This window comes from Malurus melanocephalus, unplaced genomic scaffold, assembly GCF_030028575.1.
Source record: "Malurus melanocephalus ecotype Western Australia unplaced genomic scaffold, MMel_1.1 scaffold_280, whole genome shotgun sequence".
NCBI lineage: Eukaryota > Metazoa > Chordata > Aves > Passeriformes > Maluridae > Malurus > Malurus melanocephalus.
In genome coordinates, this window is record NW_026623512.1 from 306,449 (window position 1) to 332,789 (window position 26,341).

Genomic DNA, 26,341 nt, shown 5'->3' on the forward strand with positions numbered 1-26,341 from the left:
TGACATCATCTACAATTGTGTCTACCGGCTCAGACACCTCCAGCACTTTTTTTTGCCTGACATCTTCAGTACTTCAGAAGTGTTGGAAAATAACAAATGGTTTTCATGCCCATCTGTGCTCTCCAAAGGAGTCCAGAAAGCAGCCAAATAATTTGATGGGGTTTTTTCCAGCTATTTGGGAGATTTTTTCCTGCCAATTTCCTATGGCTCAGCATAGCCAGCCACTGGCTACTTTACACAACAATGTCTGAGCAGAGCTTTGGGTAGTACTTGAACCAGTCTGTTGAGCAGTTTTATTTACTCCTCAGAGCCCCAGCAATCTTGGTGGCACATTTTTGACACTGCTTCTTTGAGGCACACTATACTGGACAGCTGCTCGCTATTTGCATATTCTGGCAAATCATAGGATCACAGTATATTCTGAGTCAGAAAGAACCCACAAGGATCATCAAGTCCATCTTTTAAGTGAATGGCCCGTACAGGGATCAAATCCACAACCTTGTTATTAGCATTAAAAGTGGGTTTGGTTTTTTTTTCCCAGCAATAAAGAAGCAGAGAAGAATACCTTGGATAAAAGTAATTTTTATCTTCCAATCCAATACTTAAATTTCCCGYAGTTTTTGCAGTTCACCATCCCTCTGGCATTTGCTTTTATTTTGCATGCCATTAATTTTTACCATTTTTAAAACTTTGCCTTTCTGGTGATTTTATCTTTTCCTAGCAGGATTAATATTATATACTTATTTACCTGTTGAAACATATTGTCCCTGTGGTCTTTATCCCTTAATGTCAAAGTTATTAATCTATCATTTCATTTGTACAGTGCTGGAGCTGCTAGGAACAGCAGCCTGTCATTTCAATCTCATTTTCCAACACCACTGAAACAGTTTTGCAATTACAACTGTGCCGGTATTAAAAGCTTCTGCTAACACAGCTCTTACAAGACTGMACCCTAAATCCCTGCACTGCCCAAGTGGAACATGGGGTTGAATCAGAGGCCACACTTGAGCAAAGTAGAAACAACATTCCTTTAACATTTCAAAATGTAGCTAGAAAGCAAGCAGGGGAATAGTGATTAAAATCATTAACAAGTTGCAGCACTGCTTGTTTAGTTAACCATAACAAAACAAGAACAGACACAAGCTCCAGCAGCCACACATAAAGGCAYAGTGCTTCGAGCTCTGAGCTGTGAGTTCATAGCTTGTGTTTCCCAACACCTTACCTTCAAAAAGGTGTTGAATTGCACGGGCTTTATTATTTTTAATCGGTAGTTTTCCAAGTACCTACTTCAGGGTGCACTTTAAAATACCACGGGCGTGCTCCGAACACCAGCAGGCTCCGGCCGAGGTACTAGGGGAGAGCACTTTTTTAGCTCGGACAGTGTGTCAGCACCACGACAGGCCCACCCGCCGCTTACTGACTTCCATATCCATCAACCACTTAGTGACTTCCACCGCTTTTGGAAACAGCTGCCAGCGAGAGGGACGGGCGATCCCCCTTTGCCCGGATCCCCCGCTGTTTCCGCGCGTGGAACCAGGCAGGGAGGGGAGCGGGACAAGGCGCAGCTCTGTTAAAAGGATGGAGTCGAGCAGCCTTTRGACACCGCGGGCAGAGAAGCGGCCATGGGGCAGCCCCAGCCGCAGCCGCAGCCCCAGCTTCAGCTCCGTCCCCACAGCCCGGCCCAGCCCGGCCCAGCCCAGCCCGGCCCGGGGGCTGCGGCGCTGGGCCCGGTGGCCGGGGCGCTGGCAATCCCCGCCAAATAAGGCACTGGCGGGCGGCACGGACGGCAGCGGGACACCGGCGGGCACCCAGCCCCGCCTCGAGCGTGGCTCTGCCTTCCCGKCCCTTCCCGGCCCGCCGCGCCGCACACGCCTCCCCGGGCCGCTTGACGGCAGCGGGGAGGAATGTGTTTCCGGGGCGGGCAGAGCGGGCGAATGCGGACCTCCCCTCCCCTCCCCCGCGGGCCGGGCTCCCGCAGCAGCTCGGAGCAGGCGGCGGCGGGCAGCCAGCGAAGAGCGAGCCCGGGCGTCCCGCCGCGCCCAGCTCTGCCCAGCCCAGCCCAGGACGCCGGGSCGGAGGGAGCCGCAGCGAGCCGGGCGGGCCGGAGCGCGCCCGCTGCCCGGAGCCATGGCCGAGGTAACGGGAAGACGGGCGGGGGTCGCAGCCAGCCGGGAGCGGGATGAGCGGTGGCTGTGGCCGCCCCGGGGCGCAGTGCCTCGGGCGGGCTCCGGCGGGCGGCGCGGAGATGCGAGTSCCGCTTCCCGCGCCGGGATCCGCCGCCGCGCCGTGTGCGGGTCCCTCGGCGCCGGTCCCGGGCGGAGGAGGGGCGCCGCCTCCCGCCGTGCCCGCCCGGCGCTGTGGGCGGGAAGGTGCCGGGCCCAGCCTGCGGCTTCCTGCKGCGGCGGGACGGCGGCCTCGGGCCTCCCGTGCCTCTGGAGCCCGCCGGGCCTTTGTCCGCCCCGGGCCGGCCCTGCCCGGGCAGCGCCCCGAGCTCTCGTCTCCGAGGGGCACGGAACCCGTGCCGGTGCCCTGCTCTGTGCGGGCCCCCGCCGCCCGCCGGCGGTGCCCGGGGAAGGGGCAGCACCCGGCCGGGAAAGTTTCGGGCGGCTTCCCGCGAGGGCGGGCGTCCGGAGGGGGAAGGTGCCTTCCGCGGGAAGCGGGCGCTGGAGTTACAGGAATGGGAGCGAAAGAAGTGAGGCAGTGCAGGAACTTGAGTAGCCAGGGGGGTGACCCGCACATGTCTGGAGAAAGCGAGCACTGAGAGCGGGATATGTGCAGTTTGAATGACGATATGGTCGTAGTGCAGTTTGACTGCTCAATCCGTCCAAACTGGCTCGAAGCCTCTATAGCTTGCTATAAGCTTGTGTCGRGATCGAAGTGGAATCTGAGGCCTCTATGCCGTGTCCCACATGGGGATTTCTGAAAAATCTTACAGCAATAGCGCAGTGCTTTGTCTCCTGTTATTGCCTTCATATACTGGTAGTTGGAAGGAAGCATGAAGTGATAGGAAATTCATTCTGACTCACTGTTCAGCCCGTGTCAGATGTCTTTATCTTACGGAATAAGGATCTGACGGCCTGTTAGACTCATCGGATAGTCTTTGTGACTGTTAATGAAAAAAAAGTTGTAACAGCATGCGTGTTTATTTCTTCGTTTGTCCTTGATAGAATAAAACAGTCCATTCATGCCAACACATGTACACATACCTGGTGGGTGAAAATGTTGATTTTTCTGGTAGATTAGCCATTGCTGCCACAGTCCAGTTCATGCCAAGATACACAGACCTTTAGGAGTAAGRATTGTCTCCGTTTAGATTAGTGAACCACTCATGGCTATTACTACTTGTGGAGCTAAGGTGTTGAAATGAAGCAGGACTTTACGTATGTGAAAACAGATTCAAGTACTGCTGGCACACTGATCATTTGGTAGGTGATGGTGGTAGWGTGAGAAAAATTAGTTTTGTGAAATGAGACAACTTGGTAGTGRTGAGGGGGTTTTGTTGTTCTTGGTTGTTTGTTCGGAGTTTTTTAAAGAATTATATCACTAGAAATTAAACAACACTAAGAGTAGCAAAGACATTCATTGTCCACATCCATCCCAGTGATGAAACTGATGATTCATTCTCCTGTCACAAAAAATATTACTTGCCTCTGGCAAATGATTAAGTAGCATTTTGCAAGCCTGCCTAAGGCTGTATTTATAAGGGTTGCAAACAGTGAGCCRTTGGCAATAGGTTGGCAAGACAAGACAAGTTTAAGATGTGAACACCTTCAACTTTTGTCCTTTTCAAAGTTATTTCAACTGAAAGGTGAAAAGCTGACAGGCATGAATAATCTTACCTTAATCAAAGTTGGAGCTGGTAAGTGCTGTACCTGTTTGCCAGCCACATGATAAATGATTTATATTTATTTCAAAATTAAATGTTGGTTGTTGAGACTGGTGTTTTTTATGGGTGCAGTCAGGGAGCAGCTCTCTGTGTTGTTTGATCTRCGCCATGTTCCCAGTAATGCCCACCCGTGTGAAGGACTGATTTGGAGGGATACTYATTTCTCTAATATGCATGAATTTCTGGTGGGAGTACAGAACTTTAGTGTTTTGTCTTGAGTGTTTTAAATGACTCAAGTGGTTATACCACTTCCTGTGGGAAGTGATTCCCAAAGCTGGAAAAAAATTGTCTGGGAACTTCTCCTGCTGTTATTYCTTTCTGATTCATGGCTTCATTCCTTGTTTTAAACCTTTCTATACCTGTCATTGGTAGCTCTGCTGTAGTACAGATTTGAAAAAGGCTTGTTTGCTATAGCAGCAGCTCAGGAAGTAGATAACTTGGGTGGCAGAAAGGCAAACTTGGGGAGAGCCATGCACRCATGGGGTGAACACGTGCTGTGGTCTCCCTGTTCCTGAATATATTCCCTYGCTGCTGCTGCTGGTATGAGTGCCCGACAGTTGTTTGTAAGTAGTTGTCATGCCTCCCTTTCCACCCAGTCTTGATTTAGTTGAGTGATGTGATGCACACTTAGCTTGTGGTTCTCCCAGCCTCTCATCAGCTTGCTACAGGCTTTGTGGTTGGCTGCGGCTCATGGTACTGCAGCCTTCAGAAAAAAGGTGCTGCAGTTCTGATTGCTCGACAGGCTGTTAAGGACCTTCTCTTGACAGGACCCTTTTCGTAAGCCATCAGCAAAGGCTYGGGAATGGACTCTTCTAGTGGACAATCATGCGGAGTCCTTGTTGTTCCTCTCCTGCACGTGGTCTGGGGGCCTTCAGTGTGGACCTGCAGCCTTTTCTTGTGTCACTTGTCATCGCTGCACAGGAGGTTGATATGTGAGCTGTGCCATCTTCTGTTCTCTGGTAGTTCACTCCGCTTAGTGTGCAGAGTGGATTTTGTGGAGGAGGCTGGAAGGGGCTTTCTGGCCRTTCGTATACCTGACCTTCCTCATCCTCCCCATTCCTTTCCAAATGGGTTTTGTACTTTTCCATGTAAGAGAGACTATTGTRATCAGTGAGACATCGCAAAAATGAAGTTAAATCAGTATTAATCACTAGATTTAAGATTGCTTGTGCCACCTCATGTGGCACTTGGAAAAGATGTTGATTAGATAGATCCAGAAAAGAAAGAATCCATACTTGATGCTAGCAGAGCCTATTCTGCCTCCTTTGCTTTTCTAGAACTTCAAGTGATTTATTTTTTCCAACTTTTTTTTTAGAATGGCCAATCCCCTTGGCATCCTTTTAATTSTTAAGAGCTGCCGTCAGCCCTCTGAAGGGGAATCCTTGTTGAGAGTGTCTTTCTTTTTTCTTCTTTTTTTTTTATTTGCCTTGCCTCTTAAGCTTCTTCTATGGGTAGAGCTCATAAAGCAATTACATAAATTGAATCAATCTTAAAAATGTAATTAAGGCAATATGTAGTTAGATTTATTTTGGAAGTGTGATTAAAAASTACTTGCCAGTATGTGTACTATTCCCCTGTGACTAGATTTTYAAGTCAGCTGCTGCATTCTATGCCCAGTTGAAAATTTCCTGTCTCCCAGCAGCAGAAAACTCAGAGTTCAGTCTGTGTTTTCCTACCTCTCATCTCCCATCTGTCTTTATATTGCTGATTCTACAAATTGTTTCATTCACCCCACTTGCCTTGCTTTGCAGGCACGTGCTAATAGCAGCATTCTCACTGGCAGTTCTAACGTTGCTGGTTAGAGCAATCATGATTTTTCAGGTTTCTGCKCTGGTGTAGGTGTGCAGGGACAGATGCATTTCAGTGCAGTACAATGAGTTCTTGGTGTAGGGGAGAGTTAGCTSTTTTTACTGAAGAGGATGTTTGTTTGCTTTTCAAGAGGGAGGGAGTGTCACAGATTTGGGAGCAAATGAATAGATGAACAAATACTGCAGCTCTGTCTTCTGGACGGATACTGACAATATCTGTATGTGATTTAATGCTCCTTTTATGTCAAAAAGTTAAAAATTGTTGGATAGTTCTAATGCTGATAAATATTGTCATTTAGGGTGGGAGATACGTTCTCCTTTTTTCTGTGTAGTTCCTCCTTGCTCTGTGTTGCTACTCTGTGGTGTGTTGTGTTGCCAACTTTCTAAACACGATGATGTTTCTTGTCATGCGGTAACCACAGAGGACCACAATATTGACCAGTATCTGTCAGTTGTTGTGGTTATGGAGTTTCTGGGTAGCCTACAAAGCCATTTTTGTGTTTACCCACAAATGTGGAAGACAAATTCTACTTTTTTTTTCTTCTCTTTTCTTACTTGTCCTGCATAGGTGTTGTCCAGTAACCTAAACTCCTAAAACTGTAGGTCAGAATAAATTAATGAGAAGACTTTTTCTCTGAACTTTTTTCTATCCCACCATGTAGATTTTTAGTGTAAGTACCAGTAAAAAGTATGTACAGAATCATTGTAAGAAATGTGCTTTAACTGTGTGAATTTCTAGCCCAATTGAAGACATATGCAGGCTTGCTGAATAGYTTCTATTGGTGATGTCACACAGAAAATGAAAATTCTGACTTGTTTGAATGAAAAATRAGATGCTAGGCACCAGGCTTTACATCAGTAAATAGTATGATTGTGTTKTTCATACTAAGGGTACTCTTTAGAAGAATGTTATTAAATATCCTGTATCTTTGTAATAACCACTTTCTCTTACTTTTCTATTCTTAGACTTATCAGAGTGGTTAGTGAGCTTCCTAGGCTATTGTATTCTCCCATTAATGGATTGAAGATGTTCTGAGAGATGCTGAAGTCTCTAGTAAGAAATATGAACATAACCAAGCAGATGGTAGGGGAATGAGCCTCATGAGACTAYAATATCAATGTTTTCTTTTGCAAAAAGTGGTGATAGAATTCCTACTTGACCTGTAATYATCTCTGAGGTGTCRCTRAGCAGAGGTTCTTTAATCTGTTAGTGATTTTTTTGGCTATATCATTCTCATTTCTCTTTACAGTCAGCTGCAGAATGGGTTATGAAACATGCCTTCTGTCTTAAAAGCAGTTTCATGTGCTTTTTTTGTTTTCCAACAGCAGCAGCAAAATACCATTAGTATTCTTGTGGTTTTATTAGAGGGGAAAGTTTTGAGTAACAAAGCTGAGGCTGCAATCTAAACCTTGTTATTGCTAGTAAGAGCTAAGAAGATACTGATTTTTTTCTCACTATCCTTTTTATTCCTTTCTTTCTACCACAGAAGAATATTTTGCAAATCTTGGTTAAAGTAATGCAGTTCTCACATTTTGTCAGCAAATGATTTGACTATAAAAATTGCTTTCTTTAAAATTCTAATCTGTAAAATCAAGTTTAAGTGCRGATTTCTCTTTAAATGCTCATAAACTGCAACATATAAAACATCTAATGCCAGTGTTTTCTCCCCCAAATGATTGGTGTCTCATTTGTGGTTCTCTTATTTCTTATGCTTTGTATTTTGTGTGAGATCACTTACTTTTGCTTAACTTACTCCTGGTTTTGACTCACTTAGTTTTAACTTCTGCTCTTGCTACATTCTAGTGGAAAAAGCGGGAGAAAGGACTGTTGTTTGCATGAATTCTTGTTGTTTTAAACTATAAATTTTAATTTCTCTGTMTTATTTGTATTACAAAGAAGTACTTGCATGTAGTTAGTTTTCTCTTATAGCTATGAACAAATAATTTTTTAACCTTATMGATGTGCAAATAAAAGCACTTTTGATGTGGAAGCTGGACAGAAAAAGAGAAATCTTTCTTCTTTTCTCATCCTTTGTRGTAGAATGAAAAACAGTAATTATATATTGAGCTGAATTGAAACAYTAAACTTACCCTCATTCAAAGATGACTGATTTGTGGTTATTTAAAAGYGAAGAAAAATAACTGTATTAGATTTATTTAGAGGGAGTCAGTATTTCGCTTAGGAACTGGTGGTAGTATCTTAGATATTAATGTGTACTWGGTCTCTGAAAAGCAAACCTGAGGCTGGGATGGGTATTTTGGCATAATCTTGCCCTTGAAGTAAGTATTGAGAGGGSTAAATATTGAGGTCCATTCTGCAAGGGGAAAGGGGATAAGCTGTCATTCTGGTGTTTCTTAATTTTCTTTGGTGAAATTGTAGTTCAGTGTGTCTTAACATGGTGCTATCCTTGGGCAGTGGCACCAAACGTCGGGYCTGCCCTTTGAGCAGGAAGCTGCTCTACGAGGCCATGTGATCTGTCCTCATCTGCTCTGGGTCCCTGCAGGCTGCCAGGACCTGCCAGGAATGATCTTCCATAAAAGCAGAGGATTCTCTCCTAGTGAGCAGTGAGGTAACCAGAGTGTCCAGGAGCATATTGGGGTTCATTTAGGAGGTAATTTGAAGGACATGGCATTCTAGTTGCTTGGCTAGCATCCTCTGTAAATTTGGCTGCTTAAGAATTAAATGGGCAACATATAAACTCTGCCTAGACGCTCAGCTGGTTTTCCAGAGATACCAAAAGAGATTTTGTATAAAGATGAATACAACTTAAAGGAAGGTCTATTTCAGAAGTTGAGGTAAATGCAAAAGAATGTAATCTTTTTGATATTAAATGAAAGCACTCTCTCAAGTGTCAAAAGATGACACATTTTAGTAGTCAGTTATCATTACATTTGGAATAAATTTTGTATCGGTGTGGCTTCTCATATTGCTACCACATCTTTGATAGTAGAGTGGCTGAAGACTGTGCTTGTCCAGTCAGCAAGTGAAATGCTCCCTCTTCTGTTAATGAAAAGGAGAAATGAGGAAATCTTTGCCATCATCATCCACAARGTTGGCCAGGGTGAACAAGGTTGATGTGCTGCCAGTGTGCTCTGGCTGGGCTTTTTTCTTATTACACTGATATTTTATTTTCTTGTGCATTAGGAAATTAGTTTTGGTGTGCTTAGGATAAAGTCAGGAGTTAGATTCTCAGAGGTTCCTTTTGTGCTTTCACAAGGTTGTGTTTATTGTATGTTATTGTGTTCGCTTTCTGATGCTAGCTAGAGATTGTCCCAAAGTTGAAAGGCATGCTAGGGCCCATCTGAGGCTTGACAGTTTTTGAATTGTCAACTTGCTAGTTTTGTGTCAGAATAGATTAAAAATCTGTCTTTCAGTTATGTATGAATATAATTTRTGTGCATTTCCAAAACATCTGAAAGTGTGACATTTGAGATTATTATTTGTTCTTTGCTTTTACCTTGCAGTTCAAAAACAGGGAATGATTTTTGGTGTTGTTTTTGTCACATCTATGCAAATACAAATCATTGTGAGAAATTAATGTTCAAGAACTTCAGTGTAATTTTTGCTGGGTGTGGACTTCAGCATAAGAAAGGAAACAGCAGATTTCCTTTTTTGGAAGAACACGCTGTACGTATCAGCTATAGGTTGTTAAAAATGCATAATAAAATCAATAAACAGCAATAAACCTTTTTTTTTCTATATGTGAGTTATCTCCTTGCACTACAGATGTCATTTACATAACTTTTCAAAGGCTAAACTAAAATGTTACATAGCCGTGTTGCAGATATCTCAGTTCAGTGAAAAACTCAACTTCAGCTTTAAGCAGTGACTATACTGTGTAGGATTGCTGCCAGCATTTTTACCACTGCCAACTGACCAGTTTGGAGAGTGTTAGGATAGTAATGAGTTTGCACAGATACTGCTTCTTTTTGGTGCATAATTCACAATGCAGTTTCACTTTCTAAATGAGTAATGTCTGTATTTAATATGATTAACATTTGCTTGTTGCTGGAAGCAATTTTAATGCTATGTCTCTGCAGAGTTTAAAAAAAAAAAGCTCCCTCATTAGTGATAACTCAAAACTCTGCAGCAGACAATTGGTTTTCAAAATTACCTAAATTTCTATTTTATAAAATGTTCCAGGGGCTTTTGAACCATGAATTTAACTGAAATTGTGTTTTATTTTCATAGAAACCTGGCTCTGCAGCAATTTATACCAATTGAGGGTCTCAACTGTCCCTCCTRCCTGTAGCTGTACAGATTTGCCATCCTCCTTGCATCAGCAGTGGAAGTTATAAGGCTGTACATKGAGTCATTGAAATAGCTGTTCTGGTTGAAAAACAGCTTGGCAAAAAATTAATTTTCAGCTAGATCAGTTGATTCAGCTGGGTGAGCATGTGCATTGCAAGCGAGATGCTTCAGAGCCAGGGGAGGAACGGGAAAATGAGCAACTCATAGCGAGAGCGTGTGGCACTGTGGTAGTCCAGAGATAAGTTGGCATAAACTGCTGTGCAGCCTCACAGCATCTGCTCGTGCCTGCTTCAGTGCTCTTCTGACTTGATTAATGCATCTTAACTTGCTAGATCAGGTGYGAAATAGCTCAGCAAGGTGTTATTGCTCAGCTTGTTCCACTGGCACAGCTAAGAGGTGAAAGTATCATCTGCAGTTGGCACCAGAGAGATGAAGGGTGCAAAGTGGGGAATTTCAGGGTCTGCAGAAGTTGAGCCATCTCCTCATTTCACTAGTAGCAAACTGGTAGATGTACTTGGCTATGGTGAGAAACCTCATCTTTTATTATCTTTTGCAGTGCTCTTAGGAGGAGAGTGTGGACTCCAGGCTTAAAATCCTGATCTGGAAAGCAGCAGAAGTGTATGAATAKGTGGATTGTTCAGGCCAGGACTGCTTTTTATGAAGTACTTTGTGATGAGTCTGGGTGGTGTTGTTTTTGGTTTTTTTCTCTTAAAAAAAAAGTCTTTTAAAGTTGAAGGGTTTTTTTTTTTCCCTGAGATTGGTGAGCTTTTACAAGAGTTCAGACTTGCCTCAAAATCTGGATTAAGTCCACTGTTTCAGTTTGTGCTTTTGCCTAGCCAGTTATCATTGTCATTGAATTAATAATCATAATTAGTTATGTATACAAAATTACATAACTTATGTATGAAAAATTAAATATGTACAGAATTATATTCAAAATATTATCTATAGAGATTTATAAGGCTGTATGTAGTTCTGTGGGATGACCAGGTATTTATTATTTATGTGTGATCGTTCTTCTGGACACTTAACTGGCATTGAAAGAATGTTGAGGACGTGAGCTGTTTCAGTACAAGTATCTTTCCAAATTGTGTTTGAATAGTGAATTTTTAGTGAMTCTCTTTATAAACTTGATGTTAAATGTTTGAATACTCCCTGTAAATATTATTTTATGTGTTTGCCATTCAAATTCTGAATTAAAATATGAACAAATATCAACAAACGAAAATCCTTCAGTATTTTGTTCTTTGCTTCTGTTAATTTTTTCAGCCTACTAATTAATTTTGATAACATGTAAAAATAAAATTGGAATAGTTCACCAAACTGGCTGGCTGTGTTACAGAGCATTCAGAAGCAATTCATCCAAGATCAGCGTAGGGTGGTTGGCCCATGACAGCCTGAATTTAGGCTGGTTTAACAGCAAGAGAGCCCAGTGTAATTTTGAAGGGCAGTCAGTCTGACAGCCACCTGCCCCTTCTTAGAGGCTGTTTCCTCAGCTCTCCTCTGTCCATGTGGAGCTCTGGTTTTCACTGAGGCTTACAGAAAGTGGCTTTTGACATGGAGGGGAAAGGGATGTCTCAATGTCCAAGTGGAGCTGGCTCGGGATAGAGGTTCCTGAGTGGTAGTGCAGGGTCAGAGGTTGCGTTTTTGGAGATGCTGCAGCACTGCTGATCCTTTCAGCTGCAGTTAGTTTTCAACTGGGTTTTGGCTGCTGAAACTGTACTCTGAGTGTTAATGATAGCTCCTGGTGGGTGAACTCTGCCATGTAACAACAGATGAGTTTCCGCTGAGTTTGCTCTTTGAGGTGTGCCAGCTGTTGGCTTCCTGCAGTACGTGCAGCAATAGCCAGCAACACATTTGCAATTGTTTTTTTCTTAAAGAAATAGATGAGTGAGACATTTTATTAATTGAAATTCTCTAGCTTTTTGCTTAAGAACATACCTGCTTCTGTTCTTCTTTTCCTTTAACAGAAAAGCTTGGATTAGAGTAAGTTTAGCCAGATGTTGTGACAGTCCTGGAGAGGCAGTATAGCCTCGGAAGCATCAGTTACAGTCAGCTGTGTAAGAGCTATATTTATATGCTTAACTAAACTTTTCATTTCCCCTGTGTGGATAAATGTGAGGTTTAAGTTGCACAAAATTAAATAGTTTCTTTATGGGAGTAGTAAGTGATGCAGASTGTGTGGCAATTTAATACTACCACACAGAACCAACCCCTATCTTTTCTACTAGAATGGCTTAAATCATTATGTGGCATTCCTAATTGTAATCTATCTGTGAGGGACATGCTAAACTTAGCCAAGGGGTCTTATAGACTTGAAAGACCTACATATACAAGTTAAGTATTCAGTTGACACTTTCTCCAACCAAAAAAAAAAAAAAAGTGAAATGGACTAGAGAAGAAATTAAACTATTATGGCAAAAACAACTGATGGTTCTAAAAGTATTTAAAAAGTACTGAAACAATATATTTTTAAAATTGTTTGAATCACAGTTKTGTGAAGAGATGCCTGTAATAATAAAAATCTGCAGATACTTGTTACAGAAAAATGCCTGCTYCTAACAGTGAGATTGGGTATGGTCATAATTCTTACAAATTTCTGGAGACAACATGCTTTGAGTCAGTAAGGCTGTGATGTACTTGAACTATTGGAATTTACATTGGAAAGAGAATGGAAAAGGGATATTTTTGACAGTGACTGTTTTAAGGGCAAAAAAATTACATATTTTTATTTTTGATGCACATCCAAGTTGTATATTTATCCTTAAAGAGGAAACTTTCTAGGTGTGCATGTATAGAGGTGCTGTAGATGCAGCAAACACTTTCAATCACAGTATCAGTTGCAGTGGGCTTGGTGTGTTAGTGGTTTAGGCTTGGAAAGGTTATGCCTTTGCAGGGTGCTTGTGTGCCAGCATAAGCAGCATAGGAACAGGTTTTAGTGTTTTGTTCTTGCCTAAAAATCAAAGAACTTCATAATGTGCTTGTAAGAATCCCAGCTTTCTGTGGGCAGGATGCACCAACATGGGATTTCATAAGCTCAACAGCTGGAGAAGTGTAGAGTATAGAGAAAAAAGTAGTTACAAACTGGATTGTTAGAGGAAGATGTTAATGTTCCAGTTTAAACTGGGTGTAAGCCATAGGTAATCAACAGTTAAAGGATATTACTTTAGTGTTTTAATTAGATGTAGCTGCAAGCCTCTGAGGGCTCTGCTGCGCACTATGCAAAGTTGTATTTCGCTCCTAATTTAGTGTTGAACATTAGGCACAATACACCTGGTCGTTAGTCTTGTTTTCCAAAATACCGTTGTCAGAGTTTACACTATAAATTGCAGTTTGTGGAAAACTGCCTGGTTAAAATAACGAAATAAAAAAAACATTTTCATGAGAAGGAGCACCTGACTTGGCTCTTAAACAGTTTCCTGTATCTGGGCATCATGCTCAGGTTGCTTGTTCTTGTGAGCTGTGTCTAAGTACTACCTGCCTTTCAAGCATTGAACTCGCTTTCCACCGCAACTCCTAAATTCTGGAATCTTGGCTTCAAATTATGATTCAACRGGTCAATAAAATGTTATACAAACAGACTCTTTGTATGCGTTAGAACCAAGCCAGGGACAAGGATGGTTAATACAGCAAAGTGGTGTTCTTAAATTAATAATGATTTGTGGTATGGTAGCACTGTGAAAATTTAGTCATGAATTACAAGCTGTCTGTGCATGGCAGTGTGTTTGAAAAAAGGTCTCTCCTTCAAAAGCGGTGCTGACTTACCAGTGTTAGTCCTGCCTACGCCACAGTGCTCTCCAAAAAGCATGAATGAGAACAAAGGGAAGAGATCAAGGTTGCACTTGGGGTTTGCTGACTAGACAAGTGAAGGCTCTTTGTCAGTAGCTGGATCTTCAAGTTGTGCATCTTATTTCCCATTCTTTTACCTTCTGTCACTGTCACCAACGTGAAATTTGGACATATGTGGGTTCTGAAATAGAAATACTTTATGAAAAGACAAATCATGATGTGATTCTTGGGGCTGTCCTATGCAGGGCCAGGAGTTGGACTTTAGTGATCTTTGTGGTCCCTTCTCAGAGTATTCTGTGAATAAACTGAGTCGGATTTAACAGCACTAGTCTCCTTTTGCTATGGCACTTACATTTGCTTGTGATGAGTATTATTTAGGTTTGCAGCCGATTGCAGGAGTTTGTCATTTAGAGGAATTATCAGTAGATTTTGCACGTGAAAACACTTGCAGAAGCACAGCTAAACATATGTAGAAATACAATGAAATAAGGCATGGTAATCTACCCTGCCTGATARGTTTACTATGTTCTGTAAAAGTCTGCATTCCTTAAGTTTCTTCTGGCTTTCCAGAAGCTTCCTGTTTTTTAACTCATTGTATTCACTTTACTTCAAGTCCWTTAACTTCTTTAGAGAAGTCCATCTAGTATGGATTGGTGAAGTAGAGAAGGATTTCAGCTCAGTGTGCACTGGTCAGAGTAGTCATCCATAACATAGGAGGTTTGCAGTGTTGGCTCTCTTAGATGTCTGAGTGTGAACATACATCTGTGTACCTTCAGTTCCGTACAGTTGAGAGCATTTGGTGAGAGACATAAAGTTCTCTGATAGACARTCTGYTGTAAATCTGCAAATATTACAGGGRACAGTATCTGGAATCCATTGTGTCTGGAATTTCAAAGTGGGGAACTGCATGGAGTTCTTTCAGAATTAGCTGGTTAAGAACGAAATTAAGTCAACCGAGACAAACCTTGTATCTGAGAACTGTTTATTGGTAATGAAAAACAAAAAGGAAGAAATAATTGCCGCACAAAAGAAGGCTAGRAAAGACAGAAAAGGAGGAAGGAAAATGGAAAATGATGGGGGAGACAGAGAGAAAGCTGGCGTTAGTGCCAGCGGGTTTGGGGCGTGCTGTCCATGTCCCAGCGGCAGGGGCTGTGGTGTACAMGCTGCCTGCCGGGGAGCCGGCGCAGCTATTGGAGAGGAGCTGCTCTACAGGCACAGCTCCACAACGATGGACATGTGGTGAGCAGGGATCGGGCAGGAGGTGCACAACCAGCGAGGATTGTGGCGGCAGGCTAGATTGAAGGCAGGGAGGGTTGGACACAGGTGATTCAGGAAAGCAGGACAGGCGGCGGCTGGRTCAGTCGAAGGGGCAGGGCAGGRTCCAGGAGCACAGAGGCTCGGCAGTCAGCTGGCGTCCCCCCAAACGCCCAGCGGAGGGAAGGCGGATACATGGAGGTGAGCAAGGGCCGGTGAGGGCTGAAGAGCCAAAAGGCAGGCTGAAGCCAGGGCAAAGAAGGCAAAAAGCAGTCTTGGGCCAGGGCAAGGAGCAAACAATTCAGCGAGCAAGCCTGGAGCTCATGACACAGTTAGTTTTGATACCYCCTGGCCCCTCCCAAAGTCTGCCTGCTGACCGGGAGACCACTGGGCCAGCCCACCCTTCCTCTGCAGTCCCTTGGTGGAGACCTTTCTCCATGCCATTGGAGAAACATCTCTGGGGATGCAGTGTCTCCTGCTGACTGCCTGTGCCATGGGAGGTGTTACCAGGTGAAGTCTCCCCAGAGAAAGGATTTCCTCCATCTTGTAGTTGACTTCTGCAATTGGCTCATGTGCCACAGGCCTCTTGACAGCCGGTGTTGAGACAAATCAAAACTAAGTTSGCTCCTCACACCCACTTACATATTTTTATCTACATCCAGCCATGAGTCCTTAAGTAGGTAAACTAGAGACAAACTGATCAGCTCATTTTCTGTCTCTGTGTCTTTTGTTCTGTGTAGCACTTTGGTTTAATTAAATCTAGTGTATCAAGTAGGGTGATAGAACATTCCCAGGAAATCAGAATGCAAATCCTTTGGAGCTGAAGAGGAACTGAAGCCCAGTTATCTTACTTCCAGTATATGCTACAGGGCTGTAAAATATCTGGGATCCATCATCACCTTCTCTCGTATCCCAGCTGGATCTACTGCATTTTATTTTTCTGAGTGTAGAAATGTCATATAGCAGAAAACTTTATCATCTGCAGTTGTTATGTATATTTAAAAACCTGTATATTTTCTGATTAGAGAGGAAATTTATGTCTTCCAGGAAGGAAAATCTTCCCCATCCCAATTCCCTGCAGTGACACACCTAACTTGGGAAAATTTGTTTCCATTCCATAATTCAAAACAAGCCCAAAAAACACKTTTCATAAAAATACCCAGTTGCTTTTATTATTCAAGCATTATTGAGAGCTGTCAGTAATTGGAGGGTTCCTGTGAAACCCAGGAACAAGTATCAGTAAATTCTATATAAAAGCAGCAATATGGTCAAACCGTTTGAGTGCTTGTGAAGTTAGTGGTTCAGTCTTGAAGCAGCTGTGTCTTATATAAACTAACAAACACCCCATACTCTGGGGACACAAGATACCATGAACAGCCTTCCAGCTTTGTTCTCATGAGCTGTGGCCTCAGCCTGCTCATACTTGTACATGAGCGTTTTCATGTATTCAGCTGAAGAGGCCCTGTGATGATGGTGCCCGTGCTGGGATTTCAACAAAAAGACACAAGGTTATTTTAGAACCTAACACCTACTGATTTTTCCCACTGCATYCAGTCTTTTTTGGTGAATTTTAAGCTATTTGATTTCTTGGGAATTTTTTTAGACCTGTATGAGTAAACCATGGGTTCTAGCAGTTTTGTTACTCTTCATGTTTGTCTACCTTACTGGCACATGAGCCTAGTTATTTTAGTTTCCATGCTAAACTTGTAGAATTGTGATATGTTTTCTCATGGTTGGGGCATGCAGGAATCTGTATTCTCATCCCTTTTGGACTCCCAGCCTTTCAGGGGAATCTTCTGAACTTACAAGTGACCTACACAAATTGTGGCAGGTAACATTACATAACCATACTGAAATGGAGGAGCTGGTCTCCCTAMCCTATGCAAAAAATCAGTTTCTTGCAGAATTTAACTTTCTTGTAATTGAAATTTAARTCTTAACTGKTTTATTYTATAGTATTATAGTGTATGATGCCTTGCTAAAACTATGTTTATGTAAGCTTTTCTGATGAGTATTGGGAGATTTGTTTTGTTCTATTAACTTAAAAATAAGTTTTGTTCTSTTAACTTAGAAATAAGTGACAGAATTTACGTCCAGTGTGAAATACTGTTGATTCTTTTATGCTGTAGCCTCAAGGTAGCTGAAGTAGTTATGCCTGAAAGTTCTCTCAGGAAACTTTTTGAGTAAGCAGTCTTGATGTGCTGAACCTTGAAGTGTAGAAGTTACTTCAGTGCTAAAGAATTTTTTATTTTGAACTTCAGTCTGGGATAACATCCCATTCTTTCTATATTACTGCAAGCAGCTCAAAACCTGCTTCATTAACATCTGTGAAGTTGCTGGGGCAGAAGAAACGTTGTGGTCTTGAGCCATGCTGCTGATAGGCTGGTAGATAGGCTGTTGAAGGAAAGCTTACCCCTAGCATTCCCATTTGGATTGATGAGCTTCAAAGTCCTGCTCTTGGGACTGCATTTCTGTTTTACATCTTGACTTTTCCCAACAAATTCACTTTCCCTACATGGGGTTGCTCTGCTAGCTCATGTCTGATGATGCAAGGTCAGGAGCTGAACCTCTGTGAAGGCCTGGTCTGTGTCCAGGGAACAAATAGTTTTGCAGGCTGGGTTCAGGATTGGGTTCTTTGATTAAAATTTCTGGTGATTCAACTGCCAGTGTTTATCCCAAATCTGTCCTTGTTTAATGAAGAATGCATCATGTAGTTTCTTAATGCAGTCCTGAATTTACTGTGCAGTGTGTTCCAACTATGCTTCAGTAYCACAGTAACACTGATTAAGTAAATAAGATAGCTGTGAAGATCATAAATGAAGAATTACCAATTTGGTRTTTGTGGGAAAATCTACCACCACAGACTTGGAAGTTTTAATCGAAAGTAACGCCTTCGTGTAAAACACTTTCTTTTGTAATTTTGTGTTACTCAGCAATATGCGTCCCTCAAGACAGAGCAGCAGGATACCATTTTACCACTTTCTTTTGTAGTGAATTGCTTCTTTGCAATGAGTAGTTGTGTACAAGCAGATATGTTTAGAGTTGTTTCATGTCCAGGAAAATTTGGGATTGTAATTAATGACGTCTGTTGTGAGAGTTCTGTTGTCAAGAGCATTTACAGGTCATTGCTAGGGGTTTGTAGTGTTTGTKTAATTGCTGTCCCATATCTCTAGGGTTGTTTGGTTTCTTCAGTTCCTTCTTTTTCCCCCACTCCTTTTTCAGAAATGTCAGTGGATTTCTTTTGCCAGTCCATAAAATTTATGCCAAAAAGTATAACACTCAGCTAATGCTAGGGAGCCTTCTGGAAGGAGGGAAGAAGGAACTGTTCCAGCAGGGTAGCCATCGAGTCCTGRAACAGGCGTCTCCAGAGACTGTTTCATTCTGCTTATTTTAGAAACATGTCTCTTCCTGCTCTTTTTTTAACCAGAGCCTTCATGCCTGGGGGTAGGGGCTTGGCCAGTGACCAGCGTAGTCCAGCACACAACTACAGGCTGTGGCTAAGCAGCAAGACCTTTTTCTTCCCCACCCTCTCCAAGTCCTCTTTTTCTCCATCCTCATCTCACCACTTCTGCCACACCAGGGTAAGCGGTTTTGTACCCAGCCGGAAGAAACAAGACACTTCCTTTGTTGGATTAGTTTCAGACAAAACYTTCCTTTCTCCAGCCCTCCATTACTATTGTGGCTGAAGTAATGATGGCATTGATCAAAAAAGAAAGCAGTAAGAATAATCAGCCTGGAGCTTGATTAACAAGAGCAAATAATCGACAAGAAGGATGGGGCAGCTCTCTTACGTGACTTTCCATCCTTGCACTACGTGAAAGTGGCTGTAAACATAACAACAGTTCTAGGAGGAATCAATTCCGTGCAGCATTTCGGAACCAAGATTTAAACCTGTGAAAACACAGCTCATGCAAAGAGGTGTCRGGCTGCGGGAAGCATGAACACAAGTCCAAAAGTGTGAGTTGTGTATTTATTTCTAGGTTTATAAGTGCAATTAGAGTGGTGTGTGGGGATATGAGTAAGTTGGCTGTCTGGATGCCGCCTCAAAAAGGTGGCRTCTGCACAACATCGCAGCTCTTACGGCGCACTTAAACATTTCCCCCGTGGGCTGTCACACATTTCAGTGGAAAGCTTTGCAGTAAAGCACATTTCAGAATGCACATGGGGCAGATGCCATGTAGTGTTTTCCTTTGCTTGCCATCAGCTTGGTGGATACTGGGATTTTACTGGGTCAGATGAGGAGCGGCTCAGCTGAGGGAAATAATACTGTGCAGTAACCTAACATGTTGTTAATATTGCTTCAACATCTGTATAAACTGTGACCTGTGGCAGAGCTGAGCTGGGGAGTGGTGAGAGGAGAGCAGCATAGCTGTCAGTATTTAATTTCAAAGGAATTAATGTGTGTATAACTTTACCTTTTTTCTTTGATTCAATTTACACAGTTAATTTTCTGCAGAGATGCTGTTRCCATTCTAATAAATAAATTTTAAAAGGCTTCAGTACTGTGGAGTGGTTAATTTCTAAATATCTTGATGATTAGCAGAATGTGAAGGTTCTAAATACTTGATTTGCAAATTCAGAATTCTAGGGAGAAACAATCCTTCCTTTTTTCTGTCGTCACTTAATGAATCTCTCATTTCAAATTAAAAGCTCCAGAGATTTCCATCAAAGCTGATTTTATAAATAAAAAATTTTCTTCRAGCATTACTGTATGTTGAAAAAGCAAAGAAAAACAACTTGGAAAGCATTGAATCCAAACATTCAAGGTTATGTCTGTGTTTGTTTTCCTAAAATATTTAACAAGAATACAGTATGGCTCACAAATATGCAGAAATAATTTTAAAATCAGTTTTTCAACAGCACACCATTTGCAGCCTTTTAAAAAGGATCCAAGTGGTGATAGAGATTTCAGTCTCTTGGCGTCAAGCTGGTTTTTTTCAGGGAGAAAAAAAACCAAACCACTTTTTCTTCAAAGATTATGRAATGTTTTTCACGCATTTAGAAAGGGGAGAACAAGTATAATAGAAAATAGTTAAATGTTCATAAAAATATTAATTCATTTATTTTAACAATTGGGTGTTTTGGTTTTTTTTTTCTGTTCCAGTCATCTGTGATTGAATACTGACAYGACATTTAGTTGTAGTGCAACCACGGGTTTCCAAAGGCTTCCTTTGGCCATCTAGTGTACTTGGGAGTTGTTTGGGTTTATTCCCTCCATGGAAAAATCTGCGAGAGGGCAGTTCCCGGTGCTGACTGGGGACTCGCAGGGGAAGGTGTTTGACGCTGCAGCGGTCGAGGGGAGGGCTGGAGAACGAGGGTGTGCATTGCTTTGCTTGAATTGGACGGGAGTCAGAACTGACTCCAAACTAGCAGATCTTTGCTCGTGTTTTTCCAGCTCGGCAGCTGGAAAAGCTGTTAAGCTGTGGAGGTAAAGGAAGCGAGCTGCGTGTGCCTGCTCTGGGAGAGGCATTGGCTTAGCCATATATGGGAAAGGACATTTTCCTTGTTAACTTCACCGGGAGTCTGTGCCCAGACTGCATTCATCACGCGGATGCATTTCCACTGGAACGTTTCTCTCCCAAATGGTCTTAATCATAGCTTTAGCACTGTGTCACATCTCTGCTGACTTATTTATATGGACTGTGTGGACTTGCTGTGCATCCACTCTTTAGTCTGCCCTAAAAAGGTGAACTGTTTATCATTTTCTTGWCTAGGCTAACTGAATACATGGTACTAAGCTGGTGCCAGCAGCTTGGCTTTTTTTTTACTGAAAAGCCCACCCCATTCTGGGCTGTACTAAAAGCAAAACTGCTTCTCAAGTAACAAAATACTCTTTCACTTGAGTGAAGCAAGGTTTGCTGAAGGTACCTACCATAAAACCGGGAAAGAAGGAGCTTAAAATTTGAGCAACCTGRTAAGGCAATGCGGTCCAGGTACCTACTCCGGTGGGTTTGCTCTTAACTATGTAACCACTGTTTCCAAGCCTTGGTTCAGTCCCTTCACCTGTCTTCCACCTGCTTGCTTTCTTTGGGTCACTGTTACCCTCTGATCATGGTTTGTTGTTGCACAAAGGTTGAATTTAGGTGCTTGTTTATAGACGGGCTTAATAAAAAAGTGTTCCTGGAAGAGTTTTTCCAAATGAAGGATTGGTCACCTGCAGCAATGTGCAGAGAGGGATTTGATTTGTATATATTCAATAAGTAGTGTTCAAAAGTTAAGTGTTCAAAAGTTAAGTAAGATATAATTCACAGTTCAATATTTTCTGCTCTTTTAAATCAGTAATTTCTTTTGTGCTTGTGCATAAAATCTATCAAAGTAATTCAACAGAATATTCGCTTTAATTCTCATGAATCTAAACTTCACTGCCTGGCCTCTCACCATAGTATCCACTGAAGAGTGAGCCAAAATGATTTATCAGAAAAATATGAGCCTTCTAATATTGTTGTTGGATACAATTTGTTAGCAAAGGGTTGGCTTCTGTTTGAAACATTCCCCATCAGATTTTAGAGCAATGTTAGGTCTGACTTGATGTGCAATGTAWTAACTGTGTTTCATTGTGTGAAAAGCAAAGCTCAAGTCCTGCACTAATTAAAGGGTTGTTTGCTTTGTTGCTAGTTTTTACAAAAAATAGGACGTATTTGTTCATTTTATGAGATTCTGCCAGTTTTGCTTTTCCTTAGCTATATTGCAAGGTATTTGCAATATATTATTGTCTAAGTGTTCAGAATTCTTGCAATGAATAAATGAGAAATAGAATTTAAAATAGTATCAAAATTTAAAAGATGTGACAGCTGACCCTAGCTAGGAAAAATTTAGAAAAATTGAGCCTTTCATTACTATTTATAGTGATGAACGAAGTGGTTTTTCTTTGATATGGGTGGTATCCATTGATTTACTGTTGTCTGAAGACAAAATAGGGATGGAGTTTATATCAAAGATGCTGTATGCTGGAAAATTTGAGAGGAAAATTCTAGTTTGGTGGATAAAGGCCAAAGTTAGTTTGTAAAATGCTCTTTGAGGATTCCGAAGAAGATGTTTTGCAAAGGGCCCTGGTGTTTGTCTTGAAACAGAGATGTGAGTGTAGAAGCTCTGTTTCCGTCCTGTGTTGCTGTGGTATCTTTATTTAGAAGTCTCTCTCTGGTATTGTTCAGGGCATAATTTTTTTTTTATAAGGTGTTAAAAGATTGGTTTGGGTTCTTCCCCCCAAGTGATCAGCATCTCCAAATTTCTCATAGTTTGCTAGTTTACCTAGCATAAGAGCATTTCATAATACAAGAAGCTATCCTTTTTGATGTCTTCTAAATACAGTGGAGCCGACAAACATGGTTTGTATTAGAGCAAAAACTGTCCAACTGGTAAAACTAAGATAATTTTTTATTTGCATTTGYTCCATGTCTCTTGTCTCCTCTGAAACACTGTTATATATCCACAGCTTCATGCAATTTTTTTTTGCATTTACTCATACAATAAATCATCCAGTTTGGTTTTCTGTTTTTGTCTTTCAGAATAATTTCAAATTGCTCACATGTGCTGGCGTGCTCTGTTGTTTGATATGGAATGGATTTGCTCAGCAAGGTAAGTAGTCTGATTGCACTGCAGTAGTCTAATACTGTTTTAAAACTGTRTGTATTTAGCAGTTATTTTTGTGGATAAATACATCATTAGACAAATGCTAATGGCAGTAGGTCATATAGTAGCAGTCATATCTCATGTCAATAGTCTCTTCGTAGYTGGAACTTAGTTAACAAAACCAGAATGAAACAAAGTACAATCCTATTGTAGTTAACAACTTTTTATAAATGAAGTGATGGATTTGTATTCCTCACTAGGTGGAAGCGACTGCATAAAAGCTAATGCAAAGTCATGTGGGGAATGTATACAAGCGGGACCAAACTGTGGCTGGTGTAAAAAAACAGTAAGTCTTGCAAAACTCTTTATATTGTTTGGCTTTTTCCCTTGGTTTCAAACTTTAGTGAGTACTTTAACTGCATAGAAATGTCTGTTTTCATTAAYAGTAGTTTCCTCTAGTTCTTCAATTCAATACTTATTTGTACTTAAAAAATGAAATTCTGTGATTTTCCCGATGTCCTGATTTGAGTATAAATGTTTTTCACAATGTGTTTACTTCTCCTTTTCTAAATCCTAAGTGTATACAGACCCTACAGGCTGTCTCACAGTTTTTTAAAAGAGCTACAACGTGGAATCTGTCTGGGTATGCTTAATTATATTCTTCCAGTGGCATTACAGTAAGAGCTAATTTTAGACAGATGTAGGGAGTAGGAAAAGAGATTGAAGGGGACTTTTCTTCCAAAAGAAAGATTTTCAAATTTTAGTTTTCTGATGTTCTTAGACTTGAGAAGTARGAGAGAGGTTTGTGTGAGTGGGTGGTTTGTTTCGTTATGAGACAAAAAGGGTATTTTTTTAGGTTAAGAAAAATTAAGTTCAGGAAACTACAAAATGTAAGATACAACCAGTATATGTTGATATCCAGTATCTTCTTCAGGATAGAAACAGAAGTAAATGTTTTCTACAGCTCTTCTTTGTTTTTTTTTTATTGGAAACTGAGAAATTTTCCCATTTTCATGCTAGAAGATGATAATGTATCTTCATTTCCACATATTTCCTACTTACTACCCCCCAAACCAGCTTATAAACTTGCAACATTTAATCAAACTGACTAATTTTATAATTTGGCCTTATGTTGTCAGATTTCTTGCAGGTCTGTRTCATCAAAAACTGAGAAGCTTTAATATACATTTATTTGTATGTATATTTGGGGTAGGGGGGCAGATCCAGAATTGCCAGATTTCTCAATTAGAAGCCTTAGTTATTTATATTTGATGTTAGAACTTTTTTAAGGCTTGAAGTAATGGTAATTTGTTGTTCAGAACAAAGTTAAGGATTGGTTTTGCTTATGGGTGTTACTTTCTGATCGAATTCCCCAAGAGTTGTCTGTCTTTGCCCTGCTCTGTCAGCATATGGTTATTACTTTGTTGTGGAGTACCAAGGTACACTTACGTAATCTTACTTTGAAAAGAAAGAATGTTTAAAGCAGGCTGAATAAGTAGGTTCACATTATTGGAAACTCCATGAAAAGGAAATATTTTTCCGCCTGCAGTCACTTTTAAGAGCAGCCAATTTAAACAAATATCCCATTTCTGATGGAGGTGACATTAGGCTTTATTTTTTTTTTCATCTTACTTACATCTTATACACAGATAAGTAGATGCAAACTCCTGGAGAAATAGTAGTCACTGGATATAGTTAGTATCATTTAATATATTTCAAAACCATGTGTTTTATTACTGAACTTTGGAAAAAAAAAAAAAAAGATTGAATCACTGTAGAAAGAGCAAGTGTGGGTAGAATATAACAACTTACACGTAGCTGTAAGCTTGATGCTCTTTTGCCTATGTTTTCTAGGACTTTTTGCAAGAAGGAGAGCCAACATCTGCCCGCTGTGATGACTTGGCAGCACTGAAGAGTAAAGGCTGCCCAATGGAAGATATAGAAAATCCCAGAGGCAGCAAACAGGTGCTCGAAAATAGRGAAGTAACGAATCGTAAGAAAGGTGCTGCAGAAAAGCTGAAACCAGAAGCCATTACACAGATCCAGCCACAGAAATTATCACTGCATCTAAGAGTTGGTAAGGACAGTTTCGTTCCAGTTTTGGGATGATTCTTCTGTCACCACCACAGATGCATTTTTTATTTGCATGTGTAACCATTTTGTTACAGAAATGACTATTGTTCAGATAATGTGAATGATAGCAGAGCCACTCAGTTAATCTTCAGGTGTTTAGATACTGCAAATACTGTTTGATTTTTAAGTAAGATTAGATATTATCATTTGTTCTAATTTCCCAATAGAACTTAGGATGAAATTGATACAACTTAAATTGATACATGTATCAGAAAGGTAAAATTGGTTTGTTTTCAGTATTTTGTAGTTGATTTTCTGCAGTGTGCCTTTGTAGGATGGAAGTAGAAGAGTCAGTAAAAACTTAAAGAAGATATGAGAGCATTTCCTTTTGCTTGAAGTACTGCTGTTGCCTGCATGTCTCAACAAAGTGGTTTTGTGGTTATGCAGCACAGTTTTTGTATTGCTACATAAAATACCTTCCAGAAGCYGAAGTTGTAGACCCTGGACCACAGTGATGAACTGGACCAAAGTAGTTGTGTACCATTTCTAGCCCCTAAAGATAACTTTATCTTGTTCAGATGAGGTAGGGGTGGAGAGAAACAGGGCTAGTGGCTCACTGGAGCACAATGGAGGTTGTCCTCAGGGAGACTTCTTAGGTACAGTAGACATATTAAACAGCTGCCTTGTATTTCCTGGAATAAAAGCCTGTACTTGGGGTCAGCTGCTTGGTGGTGGTTGCAGTAATAATTGGAAGGTGATGTGGAGCAGGCTCAGCATGATGTGGAGAGGAAAGTAAGAAAAATTATTTTGCAATTTTGATATGGCTCCTGTTTATTCCTAATGTGAACTTTTTTGCTTCAAACCAAATTATTGTTCCTCTGTTGACACAGAAGTTTCTTCATCAGGACATAGCAGGGACCTGGGCAACTAGAATCTAATTACCCGAAAGCTTATTACTCTGTTTAAAAGCAATTCTCTTGCTATAAGTCTGTGAGGGAGTGTATGCTTCCAGAAAAGGGTACTTGCTTTCTGTGCAGGCTTTTTGAAATATTAGCTAAGGAAAATCTAAACAGATTTTTGTCATTGTTTTTTGTGTAATGGCTTTTTTTCCCCTTTGTTTTGGGGTGTTTTTGGTGAAAACCATGCTGCRTAGCTGTATGATACACATGGTATTCACTTTGCCCATTTAACCGTTTTCTCACTTTACTAATTTTGCTGATGTTTAGCAAGTGTTTCCTAATTATGAAGCAGCAGCAATACTACCATTTAAGTTCAGTGATGGAAGGGAGCAGGAAATCATATTTATTCTATTCCTTATTTCATATATATCATAGGCAGAAGAATCCTGTTCCATTTTCTAGGGAAGGGGATGTGTTCTATGTGTGTGTAATTCTTCTGCACTGCYTTTCAGCTTCAGAGTGAGGCTTCATCCTTCTGTACGCAAAATCCAGGGTCTGGGCTTACAGCAATTGGTAACTAGCCCTTCTATCACTGCCCTTTCTGTGCTCTCATCTTTGTAGATAAAAAGAAACTTGCAATATTCCATCCAGAACTAGTTTTTCTTTCATAAACCTTTAAAACAACTTGGGTTTTTAACTTCTGAGAATTATCAAAGTCATCTTGGATGAATATAGATGTTGAAAATTTGTGCTATGAGGTCTTACAGGAGCCTTGTTAAAATGATTGCAAGTATGAAGATTTGAAATTGAA

The 26,341-nt window shown here is 41.1% G+C and overlaps 1 protein-coding gene across 2 annotated transcripts in view; it reads left to right on the forward strand.

The window, feature by feature from the left end:
- Positions 1-1,966: 1,966 nt before the first annotated feature.
- The window catches only part of ITGB1 (integrin subunit beta 1), a 44,503-nt gene continuing 20,128 nt past the window's right edge, over positions 1,967-26,341 (forward strand). The window contains exons 1-4 of one of the 2 annotated variants that reach the window (XM_057376510.1): positions 1,967-2,136; positions 22,495-22,564; positions 22,819-22,904; positions 24,413-24,635. In XM_057376510.1, the coding sequence (XP_057232493.1) occupies positions 2,128-2,136; positions 22,495-22,564; positions 22,819-22,904; positions 24,413-24,635 (388 nt within the window). In that variant the 5' untranslated portion in view covers positions 1,967-2,127. Of the gene's footprint in view, positions 2,137-22,425; positions 22,565-22,818; positions 22,905-24,412; positions 24,636-26,341 lie in introns of those variants that run through there. The other variant, XM_057376509.1, reaches the window with a different exon arrangement.